At 21.6% G+C, this 21985-nt stretch overlaps 5 protein-coding genes across 5 annotated transcripts; 2 read left to right on the top strand and 3 right to left on the bottom strand.

Moving 5' to 3' along the window:
* Window positions 1-3840: 3840 nt before the first annotated feature.
* On the bottom strand, window positions 3841-6284 carry PBANKA_0909500 (AAA family ATPase, putative; the record flags this gene model as incomplete). The annotated part of the gene is made up of 7 exons (XM_034564672.1): window positions 3841-3981; window positions 4174-4276; window positions 4389-4420; window positions 4502-4570; window positions 4658-4764; window positions 4863-5159; window positions 5291-6284. The coding sequence occupies 7 exons, from the start codon at window positions 6282-6284 to the stop codon at window positions 3841-3843; spliced, it is 1743 nt and encodes a 580-aa protein (XP_034421446.1).
* A 1947-nt stretch (window positions 6285-8231) lies between these two features.
* On the top strand, window positions 8232-10016 carry PBANKA_0909400 (conserved Plasmodium protein, unknown function; the record flags this gene model as incomplete). Its single annotated transcript, XM_034564671.1, has 1 exon — window positions 8232-10016. One exon carries the CDS (start codon window positions 8232-8234, stop codon window positions 10014-10016), a length of 1785 nt encoding a protein of 594 aa, XP_034421445.1.
* A 584-nt stretch (window positions 10017-10600) lies between these two features.
* PBANKA_0909300 (adrenodoxin reductase, putative) lies at window positions 10601-12145 on the bottom strand (the record flags this gene model as incomplete). Its single annotated transcript, XM_034564670.1, has 1 exon — window positions 10601-12145. The coding sequence occupies one exon, from the start codon at window positions 12143-12145 to the stop codon at window positions 10601-10603; it is 1545 nt and encodes a 514-aa protein (XP_034421444.1).
* A 1082-nt stretch (window positions 12146-13227) lies between these two features.
* Window positions 13228-19335, bottom strand: PBANKA_0909200 (conserved Plasmodium protein, unknown function; the record flags this gene model as incomplete). Its single annotated transcript, XM_034564669.1, has 1 exon — window positions 13228-19335. One exon carries the CDS (start codon window positions 19333-19335, stop codon window positions 13228-13230), a length of 6108 nt encoding a protein of 2035 aa, XP_034421443.1.
* A 1022-nt stretch (window positions 19336-20357) lies between these two features.
* PBANKA_0909100 (ER membrane protein complex subunit 8, putative) lies at window positions 20358-21329 on the top strand (the record flags this gene model as incomplete). The annotated part of the gene is made up of 4 exons (XM_034564668.1): window positions 20358-20567; window positions 20680-20880; window positions 20993-21090; window positions 21242-21329. 4 exons carry the CDS (start codon window positions 20358-20360, stop codon window positions 21327-21329), a joined length of 597 nt encoding a protein of 198 aa, XP_034421442.1.
* Window positions 21330-21985: the final 656 nt, after the last annotated feature.

The following is a 21985-nucleotide window of genomic DNA, read 5'->3' as shown; positions in this document are numbered from 1 at the left end:
ATGTATTTTTTTCGAAAAAATATATTCAATATAAAATCTATAATAAAATAACATATATTATATACACAATAAAAATCATACCGAATTTAAAATGACCAAAAACACATTTATAACTATATTATTTATGATACAAAAATTTATAATTGTATAAATCTTAAGACAATTATTTATGAGTAATGCTTAAAATGACTATATATATGCAATGTTAAAAAATGAGAAAAAATGGTCAATAAAATATGTATGGACATAAATATTAGCCAGAGAAAAAAATAAAGGATAATAGTCAAGATTTAAATATACACATATAATATGTAAGTTTGGTCTTAAGCACATTTATATAGATATAAAAAGAAAAATAATCGTAAAATAATCTCTTATTTCTTATATAGTGTACTCATAAATTTTGGCTGTTTTTATTATTATAAATTATATATAAAAGAAAAGGCAAAGGAAAAAAAAACGATAAACGTGGAATTATAAAAGGAAAACCAAAATTTTTAATTCATTTATTTTTTTGTGTGTTTTATATTTTTAATTTAAAAGCATAACACATTTTCATTTTTTTAGTACAATAATAAAAATAATATAGATATATAAATCTATAAAATAACAAGGTCATGAAATGATAAAATAAAACTATATAGATTTTCGAAACTAAAAAAGTACAGGTTATGGTAGTATGTTGTTGCAATACAATGAGATCATTAAATAAATATCTATATGCATATTTTTTTAATTTTTTTTAAATTAATTTATGTTATATATACAACTTATTTAATTATGTTATAAAAATTTTAATTAACTTAAATTATTCATTTTAAAGAAAAGAATGTCTAATTAATGAAATATATAATATTTATAAGCAAACTTAAAATTATTATGATAATGCACAAAGCACTATTACTGAGGAGATATACAAAAAAAGACTTGCAAAATGCTAGTATTAAAAATATTTGTTTAAATATATACACGTGTATGCATATATATTTTTTTTGTGTGCACAAGAGACAAAACATATATAACTAATATTAGAAAGTAAACAAAATAGTTAAAAAGATTAATAATCTGAAAATATTTTTCTCTTATTACTGAAAAAAAAAAACATGTATACTTATATACGTCTCAGTATAATACTGCAATATATGAGAATAATCTATAATTGCACTATTCATATTCCATTAAGATAGGTAACTACATGAATATATCCTATGTATTCCTCTATATATGTGCATATTATTTAGCTAATTTCTTGTTCTTTAAGGAACAATTTTTATGTTATTTGCGATTAATAACTAAATACTATTTTTTTTTTTCATAAATTAACAAATATGCAAAAAATGATAAATGAAAATAAAACAGTAAATTAAAGATCAATGTGTAATTTATTAATTTTAAGCACGCTTCATTTTAATCAAACGCAAAAATTTTATGAAAAAAAAAAAAGATAAAATAAAATAACTATTACATATTCTTTAATATCGTCAAATAATAAACAATACGCATTTTAGGACTTTATATAAGTGTATATATATAAATATGGGTAATTGATACTACAAAATATGCAATATTTAAAGAATGTGATCGTATATTATTATATTTATTATATGCTTCTGTGTATTGAAATGCATTTCGTATGTTATATACTATTAGAATATAATTTGTGTAAAAAGTTTAAACAAATATATAATATGTACTATGTGTAAATAAAGAAAATTCGATCTTATTATATATTAAAAAGCATAAGATATTGTTTGTACTCTATATAATAGTTGAACAAAAATACATTATCTTTTCGTTTTTGTATGCATATATTTATTTATAAAGAAAGAAAAAATTAATTTTTTTAATGTTTTCATATATTTTTGGTGATTTTAAAATAATTTTCGTAAATATATATTTATTCATATTTAAATGCTATTTATTTTACATTTCAACCATATAATATATGTGCACATAATATTTATATATTAATAGTACACATGTGTTACAACCTTCTATTTATTTTAGTTATATATTTTAAAGGTGAAATGAATAACGGTTTCCTAGGATGCGTATTATAATTTTTATATAACTTGTGCTGTAATTGGCATGCACATTGGCTATGCATATAAATATATTTATTATGCACACATTGCCAAAAAAGGCTGCATCCAATATATATATAAGTTCTTACAAAATGGCATGTACTGATATATTTATTCAAAATAATATTATTTATAGTGATCTACACATTATGCTCATTATGAAGCTAACTATTTTCTATATTTAGATACAATTATTTTTTTATGCTAGAATAAATAAAAGGATCATATGTTGAGTCAGGGTGTTGTAAAAACTTAAATAATAAAATAAAAGCCAACAATATATTCTTTGTTCAGAAGAAAATATGCAAAATATATACCCATATATTTAAATTTATATGTTAACAAATTGTATGAATTCCCTAAATTTTTTGTCATATAACATGAAATATGAAATAGATATATGGTTACTTATTTATGCATATATCCAAGAAATTTAAAAAGGAAATGCTTACAACTTCTATAAGCATGCATGCAGTAGATCTTTATCTAATTATTTTTATTCAATAGTAAAAAAAATATAATATATTATGATATGGATTTATTTGCATATATGTATGAATATTTAAAGGGGAATACATGCATATATTAACATTTATTAATTTTTAATGTTTCGAAAATAAGAAATCTCAAAATAACGAATTGAAGCATATATGTTACTTTCTTGAGCATGGTTTTTCTTTTTAAAAACACTTAATTGCCCATAATTTTGGAACATATATATTATATATGTATATACATTTATAACTACAAATAATTATCTTTAATATTATTTTTTTATTTTATAAGGGATTATTTATATTAAGCAAAAATATATCAATTAAGGAGCTGCCCCAATTAATTTCCTTTTCTAATCAGCATGCTTTTAACCTTTTTTAAATTTAACAATTTCTATGTGTGTAAGAATATGTATACTGGTTTATACACAGTATGTGATTTTTTTTTTTCACTTTTCGAAATAAATATAAATAAATATACATTAATAATTGCACTTTTGTATGTATTTATAAATGTAATTATTTAACTTAAACTACAATTATAGAAAGAAACAAAAATAGTAAAAGCATATTATGTTACTTAATTGATGATATAAAATTTAAAAAAGTGAGGAAAAAATACGCACATCATGTATTATAATAAGACTGTCAAATAGTTACATTTTTTATTAAATGTGAAAAATTCTATGTTCATATGTAAATAAACTGTTTAGTATCGTATTAAGAAAAGGATATGCTTTTGAATATTTTGAAAAATTACATTAATTATTTTATGTTATTTAATTTGTGGAAATCATATGTTTGAAATAGAACAAACATATAATCCCAATTTTTAACTCATAGTAGTGTTTAAGTGTGTGCATAATATGCATTTCAACTAAATGAAAATGAATAAATAATAATACGACATAGATAGTAATAGGATTAGTGTGTGCTTTATGGTTATCATGGTTACCCAATCTAACTATTTTTAATAATCTAAATATATTTTTTTTAATATTATTAAAAAATAAGAGGATATATAAATATGAACAAATACAAAATGAAAGAAAAAATATATTAAATTATAATTGAAATAAAAAATTGTATATTTCATAAAAAAATAATAAAAAGCATAAACTACTCTTTCTATGTAATGGATAATTTCCTCAATAGTGTTAAATTATAAAGTAATTTTATTGACATGCTTGTTCATTACTTTGTTCCAGTACAATGTAGGCTTCTTTGGGGTTTGAATTCGAATAGAAAACGGATTTTATAACTCATTTATTTTTTTGTTCAAGTAATATATCTTTACACATAAGTTCCTTTTGGACAGCCTTGTGAAGTGCCAACAAAAAATCGTTCAAAGAAATTAAGACATTGCACTCATTATTATTTGTCGAATTGTAAAAGCGCAAGGTCTAAAAAAATAAAATAATATTATTTATGATAAAAATATAAATTTTTTTTCTTTTCATTAAATTTATATGCATATATATGTTCTTATAAGCATTATTTATTATTTTACGTAAAGTTGTTTTTATTATAAATTTGTATATGAATGAATAATAAATTTATTTGATATATACAAATGCCTATATTTTTCATATTACAGCTTGGCAAAAATAAGCATAAGCTTGAAATGGAATCCTTCTTAAGCATCGTCCACTAAATCCATTGCTCATTTTAGCACACTCCATCAATTTACTCCCACATCTAATATATATATATATATTTATTTATTAAAAAGATGAATATTTATTTATTAAAAAAATGAATATTTTATTTTATGGAACAACATATATTTATAGTTGAGTTAAATGGTTACACATATTCGTCTTTGGATTTTTCCTTCTCATTCTGTGAAAAAATATTCCAAAAAAATTGGAAAAAATTGCATAATTATAAAATTGGGATATATATATTTCATTGAATATTTACTTTTAACAATTTCGTAATTCTTTGATAACTTGGGATTTTGGAGCAATAGTTAATTATTCCTTTCTCGATCTATGGAATTATAAAATGATACGTGAATATATGGAATGAAATGAATAACATGCAAATAATCAGATAGGATAAAATGAAAATAGTTACTAATTCGCCTATACAGTCCTTGTAAATTTCATATCGACACTCTTCATTTGGTAATCCAATGAATTGCTTCAAATCAGCTCTGTCAATGAAAGCGTCGTCAATCATTTCTGAAAAATGAAGACAAACATATATACATAAGCGAATACATTCAAATTTCTGCATTTTTATATGCATATCCTAGTAGATATATATTGCATGATACTACCTGATATGTTAGATGTAGTTAGCAATAAAGTATTATTATAATATTTTAAAGAATCTATTTGTGTTAATAATGTATTAACAACCCTTATACTATCTGAAGGTTCTGTCCCATCCATAGATTTTTTTCTATCGGCTGATAAGCTTTCGACTTCATCAATTAATAAGCATATAAAAACATCGTTTTCCTCATATTCATTAATAATTTTTTTAATTTTATTAAATAATTTTAATACTTGCTTCCCAGATTCGCTAAACCATTTTGAAAAAAGTGTGTGAGCATTTAGTTCTATCAAGATTCCTGTAAATTATATGAAAATATAAATATAATAAAATAGATAATTAAAGAAACAGAATAGTATAACATAAAGGTATATATTAATATTTTGAACACCCATAAATGTAACGAATTATATTATATGCCTATACAACCTGTTGTGTACATATTAGATAAACGAATGCATATTTTATTGGCTAAGGCTTTGCACAAAGATGTTTTCCCTGTGCCTGGAGGCCCATATAACAAAACTAGATGATTATAATTGATTAAATTGCAATCAATTTTTTTTGATGCAAATAACATTAAAGCGGATACATATTCGAGTAAATCTCTTTTTATATTTTCTTCATAGTATAAACTGTCCCATAATTTATGAAAACGTGGATGTGGTAATATATATTGAGCATAAATTGGAATATTTTTTTTTTCTTCATCTTCATTTTCACTTGGCTCATTAAATTGTTCTTCCATAAAATCATCATTTTTATAATATGTAACTACATTTACTACACAACAAAAATTCGGCAAAATTATTGGATCTTCTTCCATGGAAGATATTGATTTTTCCCCTATAATAGGTACAGTGAATAATAAATTAGACGAATATTTTATGTTGTCTTTATTTTTTATATCATTAACCATAGGAAATGAATAGGCAATACTTTGCGTTGTAGCAAGAGAACTAACTAAATTGCTCGTATTAAATCCATTTGAAGTATTTTGTTTTTTTAACTTTAAATTATTATCATTATATGTATTTTCATAATTTTTTTTTTCATAAGAATTTAATATATTTATATTGTCTATATCTTTTTTATTATCATTTATATTTATATGTGAATTGGTTTCATAAACTGAGTAATGTGTAGTGTATAAGGTCCCATAAATATTATTTTCACAATTTTCGTTATATTCCTTTACAATTTTTATAGGTACAGCTGGCTCAATAACTATATATTCACAATAATTACTTAATTTTTCACACATGATTTTATTTGGATCATGACGACCTAAAGTTATTGTTATTCCGAGCGAAAACAGCCATTTGTGTGCTGCTACTTTTATTATTTCATTTGATACATCTTTTTCATTTTTTATGCAAATTTCACAACATAACGGAATTCTTTTTTCTTCATTAATATTCATTATTTTCCAGTATAAATATAGACGAATTATATGAAAAAAAAAATTTTGTAAAACTCTAAATACGCTCTACAAAATTTTATTACTATTTTTGTACAATTTATACGATTTTTTATCTTAATCATATCATTATAAATTTTCCATTTTAACGAAAATATTCCTGTATATACATTATTTATCCATTTGTATATAATTCACATTTTATCGGAAAATTATACATTATATATTTTTGAGGGTGAATATGGAATTTTTGTTTAATATGTACCTTAGTCAAGAGTTTAATGCTAAAGCGCATTATTTTTTAAGAACTTAATATATGGAAAAAATATATTAAGAAATATAAGCATGTCTAGTATATCGTTTCGTAATAATTTTTTTTATTAAATGAAACTTCAGGAGCTTTATATCGGATCAATTTTTTATTAAAAAAAGTTACAACGGATGTACATACTGCGATGAATTGAACAGTATTAAATCCATTTGATTTAGAATAATCTCTATTTTTAGTATTAATAAAAGCATAAAATTTCAGCAATGTTGTATTATAAGAAAAAAAGATAATTATACTAGAATGAAAAAAAAATAAATGTACCATTCTATGCTATGGATACATTTTTATGAGTAGCATAAAAAGTATATGCTTTTAAAATACTCAAAAAGCGTAAGGTAAATTTTGTAAAAAGCTATATTTGTTTGACCAACATTAAGAAATCATAATATAGTGTATCAATAATTAAACTGGGGTACTCATACATGATTTAACAGAGAAGCATGAAGTATTGCAATAAGTTAGTGTAATATTTGGATTTATTAACATATTTCTTTACATATATTTTAAGTTTAATAATTATTCTGTGTAAAATATTGTTTCTTCATTCATTTTATTTTATAAGGAATTTATACAATTTGGGACTTGGATAAGAGAAAATTTTTTATTTGAGGATAAATCTCAATAATTAATTCAATCAAGTAGTATACCACCATTTACATATATATTTATTATATGAAGTGTAATTCGATTTACCTAATTTATTATAATTTACGTATTTAAAAGTAATGAAAAATTGTATATATACATATTGGTGACATTTTTTTTCTTTAACATAAAAAAAGACAGTTATATCGCTATTTTTGTAAGACCAAATTAAAAAAAAATAATGGAAACTTTTTCTGAACAGTCATATTTTATTTTTATATAAGAAATATATATAGCTTTTTTTCATTTTTTATTTTGTGTGCGTTTTAAGCAAATTTATTAAATATCGAATGAATTGACAAAGGATTATTTTATTTAATCATTATTTTAAATAATTTTGTGTTGTCTTTTTAATTAATTTTTTGGTAAAATTGTCTTAAATTATTTATTTTTATACTAAGAAAAAAATCGACAAAATAAAATTGCATTCATTTTCTATTCAGTTGATGTTGTTTAAAATTGATTTGTTTCACATATTTTTAAGGTATTTTATTTTTTTATGTCACAGTTTTTAAATATTAAATAACAAAAATATAATAAAATTTGTTCTAACCCCAAAGTTGCATGATAGACATTTTTTCTTTATAATTTTAATCAATACATTTAAAAACGAACAAATCGTGCAAAAGTCAATATAATGTGAATAAAACGTTTTTCCGGTATAAGTGTATAAAATAAATTTGTAGACAGAAGAGAATATAAAATTATTATGCATGCATATATATGTATTCACGTTTCATAAAACAATAGGAATTGTTGCAAAATTTAAAAAGGAAAATATAAATCCCTTCAAAAATGGGATGCTTTCATTGCGATTGTTCATTTAATTTATAACAAATTTAAATATCATCAGACTAATTGATATTTATTTCGACGGGGAAAAAACAATAATGTACTTAATAAATGATGAGTCCTTAAAAAAAAAGACATAACATGTAAAACATTCAAAAAATAAAATAAAAATTAATAATAATATGAACTTATCTATAAGCACAAGTCACAGCTTTGAAGAAAATGGTGATAACTCAGAAAATTTTGATTTTTCAAAAAATTCGAATAGTTTAAAAAAATTGAATGAAAATGAATATCACACAAACAATTACTTAAATGTAAAACCAAAGGAATGTTTTAATGATTATGAAATAAATGAAGCAATAAAATCGGACAAATCTCTTGAAAAATCACTTAATAAAAATGATAAATTAAAAAATAATACAAAAGTTGAATATAATGATAAAGCATGCTATTTCTTTGATTATATGGAAAGAAGAAATAAAGAATTCGAAGAAATGAAAGAAGAAAGTGATTTTTATTCATGTAATTTAAGCGAAGAAAATGAATATTCAGTAAAGGAATATAAACATAATTTGGAAAAAAAAGAGATAAATACAAAAGAAATAATAACAGATGACGAAATAGAAAAAATCGATGTAAAAAAAAAAGTCGAAACAAAATTTGAGAATTCCCAAAAAATGGAATGTACAAAAGAATATGATGAAGAAACAGACACTAAGATAGAACATGAAAAAAAAAATGCACAAATATTTAAAGATGATTATGATTTACCTAGTGAATATTATAATATATTTAATAATGAATTCAAATTATCAAAAATTATGAAAATCAATGATGAAAATAAATCCGAAACTTACCATAAATTTCCTGAATGTAATTTGAGGTATGATGAAAACATAAAAAAATTAAGAGAGGAAAATGCTAATAAACTTAATTCAAAATGCGAAAAGTTTTGTGATTTTATTAAAAATGAAGGAATCCATCCAAAAAACGGATATAGCATGGATAAAAGAAAAATCTTGCATAGTATGTCTTCGAGGACATGCATCCCAGACAAGGAAAATATCAAAACAGTGCAAAAAAAAATTCGGCCATTCTATTTGTGTAATATGAAAACTAATTGTTCATATTCTAACTGTGATAGTGAAAGAAGTGTAAAAGGCGAATCACAAGAAAAATTAGGAAATGAAACAGAAAATGAGCAAGAAATAGTGCATATTAAAAAGGATAGTAATAGCACAATTTCCAATTTGAGACGAGGCAGTTTAGAGATTTTTAATAGCGAGCCATATAGTAATGATCTTTATATTTTAGAAACAAGTCCTCAAAATAGAAATGAATCTAAAAATGTTTCTTATAATAAAAAGGATAAAATTAATAACTATAGAAGCCTAAAAAGGGGAATTAAATCATCAATAATTTCAAATAGAAGTTATAATTCCGCATACCACAATGATAATAAATATGATATAAAAAATAGTTTAAAGGAAAAAATTAGTAATTTTAATGAAAGATCACGTAAATTTTCTTTATCGAATCAAGAAAATTATATAAAAGGTAAATATAGTTCATATAAAAATAAAGATTTAAATTTATTACCAAAAAGAGTTGATATATATAATAAAAATGAATACTACAAAAATGCCATTAACTTAAAAAAAAACAATGATAATAATATAATAAAACCAACCAAAGTAATAAGAAACCAACAGGATTTTTCTGTTGGAATGATTAATGGGGTTAACAAAATTGATAGACGAATAAATACAAAACGAATACATAGCATTTGCACAAATGGAAAAGATGAAAAAATAAAACTTCCAATTTTCAAAGTCAACTCAATAAGACAAAAAAACAATTTTGATTTTGATGCAATGTTAGTAAAGGATGGTCATGTCATTCCACGAAAAAAAAATTTTGTAAAAGAAGCTTTTCATATGTATAAATTATATAAAGAAAAATAAAAAATATAAAAATAACATAGGAGATAATATTTTGTTAAGTTATACATCATAATTTTTCTTTATTGTATTATTGAATAATATTTTTTAAAATTAGCCTTAGTTTGATTAAAAAGGTAAATATACATGTGACAAATTCGACAACAATATTGGTAATATACAGGAATACTACACATTATCATATATGATTGCAACGGACATAAACAATAATATTTATTTGGATATCAATTTTTTATTTTAAATTTTTCTCTTCATTTTTTTAAATAATACTTCATTTGAATTCTGCATATTTTTATTTCGATATATTTTTTAACACCTTTACAATTATTTATGTTGCTTTAAACAATAAATATTTTTTAAATAATAAATGAAAAAAACAAAAAAAAAACAAAAAAAATATTGGGAATACACATACTCAATGCATTCATACGAATGTAAATGCATAAGTAGATAATAAAAGTATTGATAGAATGTAGAAATGGATACATTGGGGGTTAAAGCAAAAAAAGAAAAATAAGAAGAGTAGAATGTGATGCCTTTCATTTTATAATCCAGTAAAATATTACACACAAAAAAAGTATTCGATGCTAACTTGTCTTAACTCTCCATTTTCTTTCATTTAATATTCCCAATATGTCACTTATGGTTGAAAATTTTCCAGGATATTGCTTTGGTGTTATTCCTTTTTGTTCTAAATTTTGAATATAATTCCAATGATCAAAAGTAAGAAATTGTATTTTTTTTTTATTTAATAAATCAGTTATATCATTATCGAAGAGTGTAGTTGCCTTTTCTAAAAAGTTAGAAATAGTCAAAGCGATATTTTTAGATGTAATAATTTGGCTAGCTATATTTCCTTTAGGTCCGTTAGAAAACCAGCCAGCTCGGAATATTCCAAAATGATTTTTTAAAATATCCTCTTTATATTTTTGAATAGATTGATTATATAAATTTTCCGAAAATGTGTTTTTTTTAAAACCTGTAGCGTATATAAGTAATGGAGTTGATATAGATGCTTTGTATCCCAAGATGATATTATTATTTTCATTATTTATAAAATTTTTATTTATTTCAAATTCAATATTTTTTATATGATCGTTAATTGGATATATATTTTTAATTTGATGGCAAAAAATAAATTCTATAATTTTATATTTATTATATAAATCTTTATTTTTTTCAAGCTCGTGATAATTTTGAACCATATTTAAAAAAAGTTTATTCTGTCTATTTCGCATATTCAAATTTTCATGATCTTCATCTAAATTTCCATTATTATTATGACCTTTAAAATAAGAGCACATGTCATAATTATTTTTATTTAAGATGACTTTTACATTACCTAATGATAATAATTCTCTTAATTCCGCATTTGTAAATGATGCTTGTTTGTATCCACGTCTTCCTATTATATAAACATGATTAATTCGATGGTGCTTTATAGAATTTAAATAATTATTATTAATATCTGTTTTATTTAATTCATCTATAGATTTTATAAGGATTCTGGCAATATCTAATGATACATTCCCATTCCCAATAATAACTGAATTTGAAAAATTTTCAAAAGAATTTAAATAATTATCTATTTTTTTACATCGTATATCATCATAATAATTATTGTAAAAATATATTAAATCTCTTGCATGAAATATATCAGGAAAATTTTCATTTTCTTTACAATCTATTTTTTTGGCATATGGTATTTGTGGAAAAAAAGGTTCAGAAGCTCCACAACAAAAAATGATTGCATTATAATAATTCCGTAATTCTTCTACTTTTATATCAACACCAATATTCACATTTCCAAAAAATCGATATCTTTTATTTATAACAACTGGATTAAACGTTTTATATATATTCTTTACACTTATATGATCAGGTGCTACACCATATCTTATAAGCCCATACGGGTTAGGTAATTTATCAAAAATGTCAACCTTTATTTTTCCATTTTTTAAAAAAAATTTACAACAATATAAAGCAGATGGGCCTCCACCAATTATTCCAATTTTAAAATGTTTATTTTCACTCGAAAAAAAATACTTTCTAAAAAAAACAAAATTATTTATTTTTCTGTATTTTATATTTTTAAAGTTTTGAGGCACACACAACATGCCACGCAAAATCATTGTTTTTTCGCTTCTATATAGCGCCCTTACTTTTTTTTCAAAATTTTTTAATAATTTCTCTTAAATATGTTTAAGGATTTAACCAATGGAAAATTTATACTAAAATGTGTGTAAATTCAATGAATATTATATTGGACGAAATAATATGAGAAAAAAATAATTAATATGTTTTAGCTTTATGTGAATTTATTACTATTCGAGTTCAATTTTTTAAAATTTTGAAGCTGGGCAGAAGATATTACTTAATGTAAAAATATTTTAATCTGGAAATAATGTTCATCGATTTATGTATGTTTTTCCTTGTACATATTTACTCTTTATTTGTTAGGTCGTTCATTTTGTTTAATAGCATTATATGATGTACATTTCTATTTATTTAATATCTTAAGGCTGCTACAGTATCTTAAAAAGTGATAGGATATAACAATAGCGACAATAGTAATAATAATAAAACAATAATAATAATAATAATAATAATGTTTTACTATGCCATAACAGTAATTTCGTAAATTGGCGAAATTCGTAAATGGAAACAGCTAAGTTTTGTATTAAAAAAAAATCGATAAAATATTTGTTACGCCAATTTTTCATACTATCAAAAAAAATGAAATTATAAATGAAATAAATAGGTTTATTTAAATATACAAAATTACATTTTAAGAATATTAATTTATATTAACATTTAAAAAAAAAATCATGTCATATATACATAATGAGTAGTATTATATAATGCTTGGAACAAATACAAGCACATGGGGTATACACAAGTTTTCATTGCAACATCCCTCGAAAGCAATGTTTTAGTGAAATAATCCACATTTATGCAAATAAATAAAATAATTATATACACACATTATGAATAAATTACTAATTAAAAACTGGAAGGCATGATATGATGTAATATTGTGATAATATTATGGAAAATTTTGATTTATTTTTAAAAAATCGAAATTGTATATTTTGCATTGTACGCATTATATCGGGTTAATACATCAAGACGTTGCGAAATGGAAATAAAATAACGTAAAAAAACAAATAAACAAATGAGAGAAAAATAAATAAAATATTGAATGATATAGATTTTACATAAGTTGCCATATTTGTGGGGTGATTTTAAGGGGCGGTGAAATAATTACTTGAAAATTATCACTCTTATTCAAAAATTGTGTTATTTCAATCCAAGTGTTATTTAATTTTATAAAATAAGAAATTGGTGGAAAATTAATTAAACCAACTTTCAAAGGAATTAACATTAAATTTATAGTATGTGATGAATTTTTTGGTATGCAAACTACTTGTTTTTTAAATCCACTTATTAGCCAATTATATTTTGTGGCGCGGTTATTTTTTTTTTCATAATTATTATTATTATCTATACACACAAAATGTTTTATATATATATCTTCATTTATTTTATTAGACAATATAATATTAACATTTATATTGCTATGAAGCATTCCAGTTTTGGGTATATCATAATGAGCATCAATTGATAATAAAAATTGTGGGATATATAGAAGTAAATTATATATATAATTTTTTTCATATTTGTATATTTTATAAATATTTTTATTTTTATATTCATATGATATATTTATATTTCCAATAGAATTTTCATATTTTAAGTGGTTTATAAAATTATCCTCTTTATCAAATGTGTCTTTATATTGTACTTCAAAAAGTAAAAATATGCTTTCTCCCCCTTTAATCCAACTATTAATAGAAATTTCATCATAAAAGTTTTTTTTTGTTATTTCATCGTTTTCTTTATCACTTATTATATTTGTGTTGAAATTATTACATATTTCCTTTCCATAATTTGTTATATGATTAGAAGGTTTTATATCGTTTTCTTCTAGAATTTCTATGTTTTTTTCAGTATCATCATTAAATATACCCATTTTTGGAGGTTTTAAGTGAAATGAGTTAATTTCATTTTGCAAGCTTTTGGAATCGAAATCCTCATTTTGTTCATTATTTAAAAAAAAAATTTTAACATTTTTGATTTGCGTAATGTTTTTTTTTAATATTTCTATGTTAAATTTTTTTAAAAATACTGAATAATTATTATTATTTAAATTTAATATTAATTCATACAGAATTCCATTTTTTGATCTATATGTATTTATTTTTTCCTTGAAAATATTTACAAGTTTAAATTTTTTCTGAACAATTAATTTATTATTTAAATGTGTGTATGTTAATGCTTCATCATGATTAATAAAATTATCAATTTTAATTTCTCCTATATAATTAGCTTGTTCTACTTTATATATATCTGTTTTTTTTTTTCTTCTTTTTTTCCCACATATATCATTGTTTATTATACATTTTATTTCTATTATATCTATGCTTGGACAGGATTTTTTATATAAGTTATCATTCATATTTTTTTCACTATTTTCAAAAGAGCTAATTTCATTGTATATTTTCCGACGTGGTATGAACGAGATGATTGCCTCTGTGCTTTGTAACTGCTTTTCAAAATTATTATTATTTTTTTTATTCGAATAATTTTCTGAGTTTTCCTTAAATTCAACATTACTGTCATTATAATCATTAATCTCATTTTTTCCATTGATATATTCGTTCACATTAATTGATGAATGATCATTTCTGCCCTTATGTTTAATTGTATTCATTTCTTGATCATTTAAAATTTTAAGATCATCTATATGTATATTTTCATTTTTTTCAATATAAAAAGTTATTAAATCTACAAAGAATATTTCATCTTTACCAATTGCATTATTTAACTTAATATCATTACATTCATTTATTTGGTTTTTATTTTTAACTGAAACTCGAATAGATTTGTTTCTTATATGATCAGGATTGTTTTCTGGTATATTCTTATCGAAACTGCTTACTTCATCAAACTCGTCAAAAGTTATATCACTAGTTTCGGAAATGCTTTTATTTTGTTGTCTTTTTTTTATAACTAGTTTAACATAGTTTATATTATCATATACTAGTGATGTTTTGTTTATATAGGAAGCATGTATTTTACAATTTAGAATTGAATTTAAAGTTTTTATTTTAATATAAAGAGGTGAAATCAATTGATTTAAAAAAAATGATGTATAACTATTATATTTATTAATTAATATATTATTGTTGCTTATAAAATTAACATATGTTTTTATAAAGGAGCTTATTAAATTATCGTTAGGTAATATTCCTATTTTTTGATAAAAAGAAAAATTTTTTATTTTAAGAAAAACATATTTGACTTTATAACAAAAATTTTCCCATTTAATTTTATTAGATTCGAGAATATTCATTACATTTAATTTTATTAAATTTAGTCCATCTCTAATTATATAGTTTCCTTCAGAATATTTTATGTATAAATATTTATTTTCTTCTTCACTATATAATTGTAAAATTATATTATTAACATTCAAATTTTTGGTAAATGCGGAAAAAACGAATAAATCTAAATATTCCTCATATTCAGCACACACATTTTTAACACGTATATTTTTTTTGATTGCATTACTGGTTTTATTAGAGGATATATTTTCTTGAATTTTGTCTGTCTTAGTTTCCATATTTTTTTTTTTTTTTTTTTTTTTTTCTTCTACATACTCTTTTATTTTACTAACCAATAATGTATCAAGGTGATACATTTTAAAAGAATTATTTTTAGTCGTATATTTATTTATATTGTATTCTTTTTTAATATCATTTATATGATCACATAAAGACGTTATATTTTTCTTTTCATATGTTTCCTTTTTATTAAGCCCAAAAGTCATATTAGACACAAACATATATAGATTATAATCAGACTGAACAAATATTTTAATATCTTCTGTTGGCATGTAAAATGTATTATTTTGTTCATTTTTGGAAACGGAAAAATTAAATTTTTTTAAACTATTTAAAATTTTTTTATTTATATTAAAATAATAATTATCTTTACAAAATTTTTTAGTTTCTAATTTGATTATTTTATTTTTATTTACTATAAATTTCAACTTATTTTGATTTAATTCGTCATGTTTTATGCATATTTTATTTGCGTTTTCATCTTTTCCTTCTAAAAGTTGTATCTCTTTTTTATTAGCATCAAAAGGAGCATTTTTGTTTTCTTCATTTTCCTTAGTATCTTTTAATTCTTTCTTAAAAAATAAATTATGTGTTATTATATCTTTTTCCAATGCGCTGTAAAAATTTATATAGTAGTTTTTATCTTCCTCGAGCTTTAAAATCGAATTTTGGCTAGTCATAGAAAATAAATCAAATTCATAATTTTGAAAGGAAGTGAAATTAAAATTAACATTCTTAAAAGATATAATTTTAGTATATTTGTTTGCTAAAAAATATGAAGCACAAAAATGATAAAATTTATTATTTAAATCATGAAACAATAAAAGCTGCATACACAATTGTGTAAGGAAATGAAATGGCGATTCTTCAATAATTTTTCTAATAATATGAAATGACTTTTTATATAATTTATTTTCAAATAATAATATAGCTAAGAAAAACTTATTTATAATATATATATTTTTGTGCTTTCTTGAATATAAATTAATGATTTTATTCATAATATTTATTAATAAATAATTTTTTTGCTTATTATTGTCTTTAGAAAATGCTTTAATATGATAAATCGGAAAACTGTGATAAATACTTTTTTTATTTGCTTTAATTTCTTCTTCAATTGCACTTTCTATGTATTTTTCGAATTTTTTTTCTTCTAAATAATTATAAAAAAAACTGAACAAGTATATTTTTTGATTATTTGTTTCATTAAATCCAAAATTGTTTATATTCTTTTCAGTGTTGTTGTCAAAACTATTTTTGCTCATATTAAGTATATTCTTTAAAATAATAAAAGACAATTTAAATATATTCGAAACATTAATGCTAAAATCTGTGTATAGAAAAAGTTTGTCGTTATTTTTGGATTCATTTTGTTCACTAAGTGTAGAAGAAGTAAAATCCGAACAATCGGAAGAGGAGTTTTCTACAAAACTCGATTCTTTGTGGCTTTCAATTTGAAGCTTAGATTTCGATTTTTTTTTATTTTTTGTGAAATTTTTTTTATAACCTAATTTCATGATATTTTTTTGGAGAGATAAATATTTGCTGATATTTGTATTTTTATGCTTAATAATTTTGTCTCCATTTTCTTTTGTTTTTTGGTCTATTTTATTTGCGTTTTTCTCAGTGTGTAAATCCCTTTTATGTTCAAAAAGAAATTTAATTAAATTTCCAAGATTGTAAAAATAAATTGAAAAAAATTTTTCTTTATTTATAAAACAACAATTTAAAAGAAACAACAGTTTTTCATCTTCGCTTTTAAATATATCACAAAAAACGTCATTATTAATTTGTGGTTCATTCGAGTATAAAATATTTTCTGTTTCTGTATGTTCGCCATTTTTAGATTCATTGTTTTCTTCATTTTTATTTTTTTCAATAAATTTTTCATTTTTACGATTTTTTTTATTTATAATAATTTTTTTCAGTATATTTTCTGCACTGAATGCTTCACCACTATCATTTTGGATAAATACCTCAATAAGCTCTTTTACAAAAGCATTATTCAATTTGTGCATTTCTTTACTACTGCTGCTATTATTATCAATATTTTTATTGTGATTGTAGGGTTTGCTTTCATTTTGATCTGTATTTTCTTTCACTATTTTATTCCCATCACCAGCATTATCCTCTTTTGTGGACTCATTTTTGTTGGCATCCTTTTGATAAGTTTCAACAAAATCATTTAGATTTTCCGATTTTTCCTTTATTATATTGTCTTTAAAAATTCCCTCTTTTTCCTCGATATTTTTTTTCGCTAGCTCTTTTTTTTTATATTTTTTAATTTTTTTATGAATGTATTTGATATAATTGGGATACTTTATATATTTATTTACACTATTTCTAAAGGTACTAAAATTGTGCATAAATATAAAAATTTTATTTTTGTAAAAAAATTGAGCAAATTTTAAAGCTTTTATTGAAATATATGAAAATTTGTTTAAAAAAAGTAATAAAGTAAATTTTTTAAAAAATATATACTCTAGCAAATGAATAGAGCAAATATTTCTTTCGTATATATATCTGGTTATAGCTAGTTTATATTTTTCAAATAAAATCGGAGAATGTATTATACACTTTTTTTTTTTTATATAAACATTAAGATGCTTGAAAAATAATCGTTGAATACTACTATATAGCATATAACATTTCTTAAAAAGATTTAATTTTAAATACAAAGCACATAAATTTTCTCCCCACATAAAAACTGATAAAAAAATATCATACATGTCTAAATACAATTGTTCATCATAATCTGTAACAAATTCGATTCTGTTTATATATGAATGAACATCATTTTTTTGTAAAAAAAAATTTATATCTACACATTCATTGCAAAATGAAAAAATATTATGATTTTTATAAAACTCGACAAATTCGGTTATATCGTTATGATGTGTTTCCTCTTTTTCGTTAAGCTTTGTTTCTGCTTTTTCCTCTGATACATCATTCGGTTTTGTTTCCTCTGCACGTATGTTGGGTATACAAAATTTTTTTTTTTTTTTTTCCAGAATAACTTTTTTCTTTATCTCTACATAGCTTAAAAAAATATTAACGCTTTTGTTATAGGAACTTTTAATGGAATGGTATTTTTTTTCAATACATATTTTGATGTGATCAATATATCTAATTTTAAAGTGCTCATAAAGTTCTTTGACTTTTTCATTAGTATCATATTCTTCATTTTTAATTATTGGGACACTTAATATTTTGATAGTTTTATAACTATTAGAACTGAAATCGGATTTGATTTTTTTTATATTTTTTATTTCATTTATATTATCGCTTAAATTGTATAAATATATAAATATACAATCCTCATTCTCTTCATTTATGCAATCTTTATACCTATTTAATAAATATTCCTTTTCATTTTTATATTCTTCTAAATTTTCTGAATATAAAAAATAAATATAAATAAAAGCTTTTTCATTTGATCCATTCTCTTCATTTTTAAAATAATCAGCTATTGGATTGTTATAACATTCATATTGTAAATTAACTCGTATTGTATTTATTTTTTCGTCTAATTTTACATCATTTATTTCATAAAAATCATCCTTAAAAAAATATTCAGCATTTCTTAAAATGTTTTTGTCCCCATAACATGCAATTCTAAGTTTATCTGCTGGCATTATTTTAATATACTTGGGAAAAACCCATCAAACTAAATAAAATTTATGTATACATATGTTGGTGAAATATACAGATGTGTATAATCCATATACTTATCCAGATTCAAAATGTTTTGGTTTTTTCAACAAAGAATAAAACAAAGTATTTCTGTAGAAATAAGTACAAAGAATATCAAGTAGGCTTGCGTCTAAATTTAACCATGTGTTTATTTTTCTGATTAATATATATGCATAGTACATATGCTTACTTTTTCCTAAAATTATGAACTCATATATATTCATTAATATCCATGAGTTTTTTCCATTTTCTAAAATTATATACAATATTTTTATAATTTAAAAATTGTGCAAATTTTATTTTTTATTTTATTTTATATTTTTTGAAAATTTGTAAAAAAAATTTTTTTTTTCATAATATTATTATTCCTTCTTTTTATTTGGCATTTATCTCTGGTGACTTATAAGTTTATAGAACATTAATTTCAAACAAGCTTTTTAACGCAAAATTTTAAGCACGACACTATTTAATATTAATATGTTTTTAAGATTGAATATTTGTTTTTTTATCAGAACAATTTATAATCAATAAATTTTTAGTATAAGGGAATTCTATAGCTTCAATTTTAGAGAATCATAAAATATGGTGTTAAACGTTTAGTAAGATCTAGAACATTTTGAAAATGATAATTAATGTTTTTTTTTTGTGAAGAAATGGCAATATTAAATAAATATGACAAATATTACAAGGAATAAAGATATTTTTATTCTTTACTTATATTACATATAATTTGGGTGAATTTCATTGCATAGAATATTTATAAGTCCATTATAATTAGAAAACATTTATATACATATATATTTTTGTATGTACATACCTATATATAATATATGAGGTTAAATAAATAAAAGTAAATTATCATTTTACACATACCATATCATTACAGAACAATTTTTTTTGAAATAAAAAAAAAAAATATTTATCAGATCCACAAAGTATACAATATTAAACAATAATAAAAAGTATGACAGGCACAGAAATAACGATTGATCATATTGCATATGCAAAAATTTTTATGCATGCCTTGAAAAATTCATATAACGATGTGTGTGGAATATTAATAGGAAAATATTATAATTCTGAAAATGAAACAAAAAAATGTATTATAAGTAATACTGTCCCACTTTTTCACACACATATTTTGTTCGCATTTTTAAGTTTGGCATTTACAATGGTTAATATAATTTTGAAAAATTTCATTACAAAAATAAATATCCCATTATATTGTCTATGTATTTAAATAAGTAGATATTCACTTCATATATTATAATTTTCCTTAAATATAGATTGAGAAGAATTGTAAAGAGACTGGGGAACGAATCATAGGGTATTATCATATTAGTGCTGATGATTCTAAAAATGATAATATAAGTAATATAAAAATATGTGATATAATTTCAGATACCTTAATAAAAAATTATAACGATGCATTAATATGCTTAGTCAATATTTCTAAATTAAAGGATGATGAAGACAACTGCATAAAGGTAACATGTTTATTAACAAAAAAAAATATATGGCAATATGTTGTAATTTTATATTGTTGTATTATATGACTGTTGTTTATATTATTATTTTTATTTTTTTATAAAATTGTAGACATTTATACAAGATGGGAATGGAAAATTGAAAAATGCGAAGATAAAGATTTCTAGTAAAAACAAGGAATTTTTAAGGAAAAGTATCTCAAATCATGAGTATGGCAATTATTATAATTATTTTCTAAAAATACAACTATATGTTTAAATTTTATAAATATTTAGTAAAATTTACCAACCTTTATATGCACAACTTGGTATGTGGAATAAACAATTTACATATCCTTCATATGTTTCTCCTCTTTTTCAGGTATTTGAATATACACGATTTTGATGATCATTTAAATTGTATTAATTGTGATTTTATGAACCCCAACTTATTTAAAGATAGTTCTTAGATCTTAAGATTATCAAATAAATAAATCTTTATAATAAAGTTTTTTTTTTATTTATACCTTTGATATTACAAACATATTATACTAATTTATAAAAGTATCCATATTTATACTCAATTTAAAAATTAATTTTTATTAATTTATTTTTTTTAAATTATAAACAAATTTTTATATTTTCCTTTTTATTAAATATAATGTTTTTTTTAACTCAAACATTTTTTATTTAATTATTTATTCATGTAATAATTAAGCCCATTTATTTACCCTGTCTTAAGTACTAGAGAAAACTGTTGTAAAATTTTATATGTATATATTGATTAGTCATATATCTATATATCTGCAGTTTTTTTTGTACAAATTTATAGTTAACATATCTTGAAGCGTTTAATATATTTATTCGATATCTGGAAATACCTTTCCATCATGCCCTATATAACAGTTCCTTACGCACCAGGATGCATTTATATTTATTTCTGTTTTATTTTATATGCTTTATAAGAGAGAATGTAATAGAATAAAATAAAAGATAGTTATTTTATTCTACTCTATTTTTCCATTTGCTTATATATATTTTTTCGAAACATTTGCATGAATATGAGTTTCATGATAAAACGGTATCAAATAAACATGGACAAATACCTATATCAAAGGATCACAAA

Source organism: Plasmodium berghei, assembly GCF_900002375.2.
Source record: "Plasmodium berghei ANKA genome assembly, chromosome: 9".
Taxonomy (NCBI): domain Eukaryota; phylum Apicomplexa; class Aconoidasida; order Haemosporida; family Plasmodiidae; genus Plasmodium; species Plasmodium berghei.
This window is presented reverse-complemented; position numbering and strand designations above follow the sequence as displayed.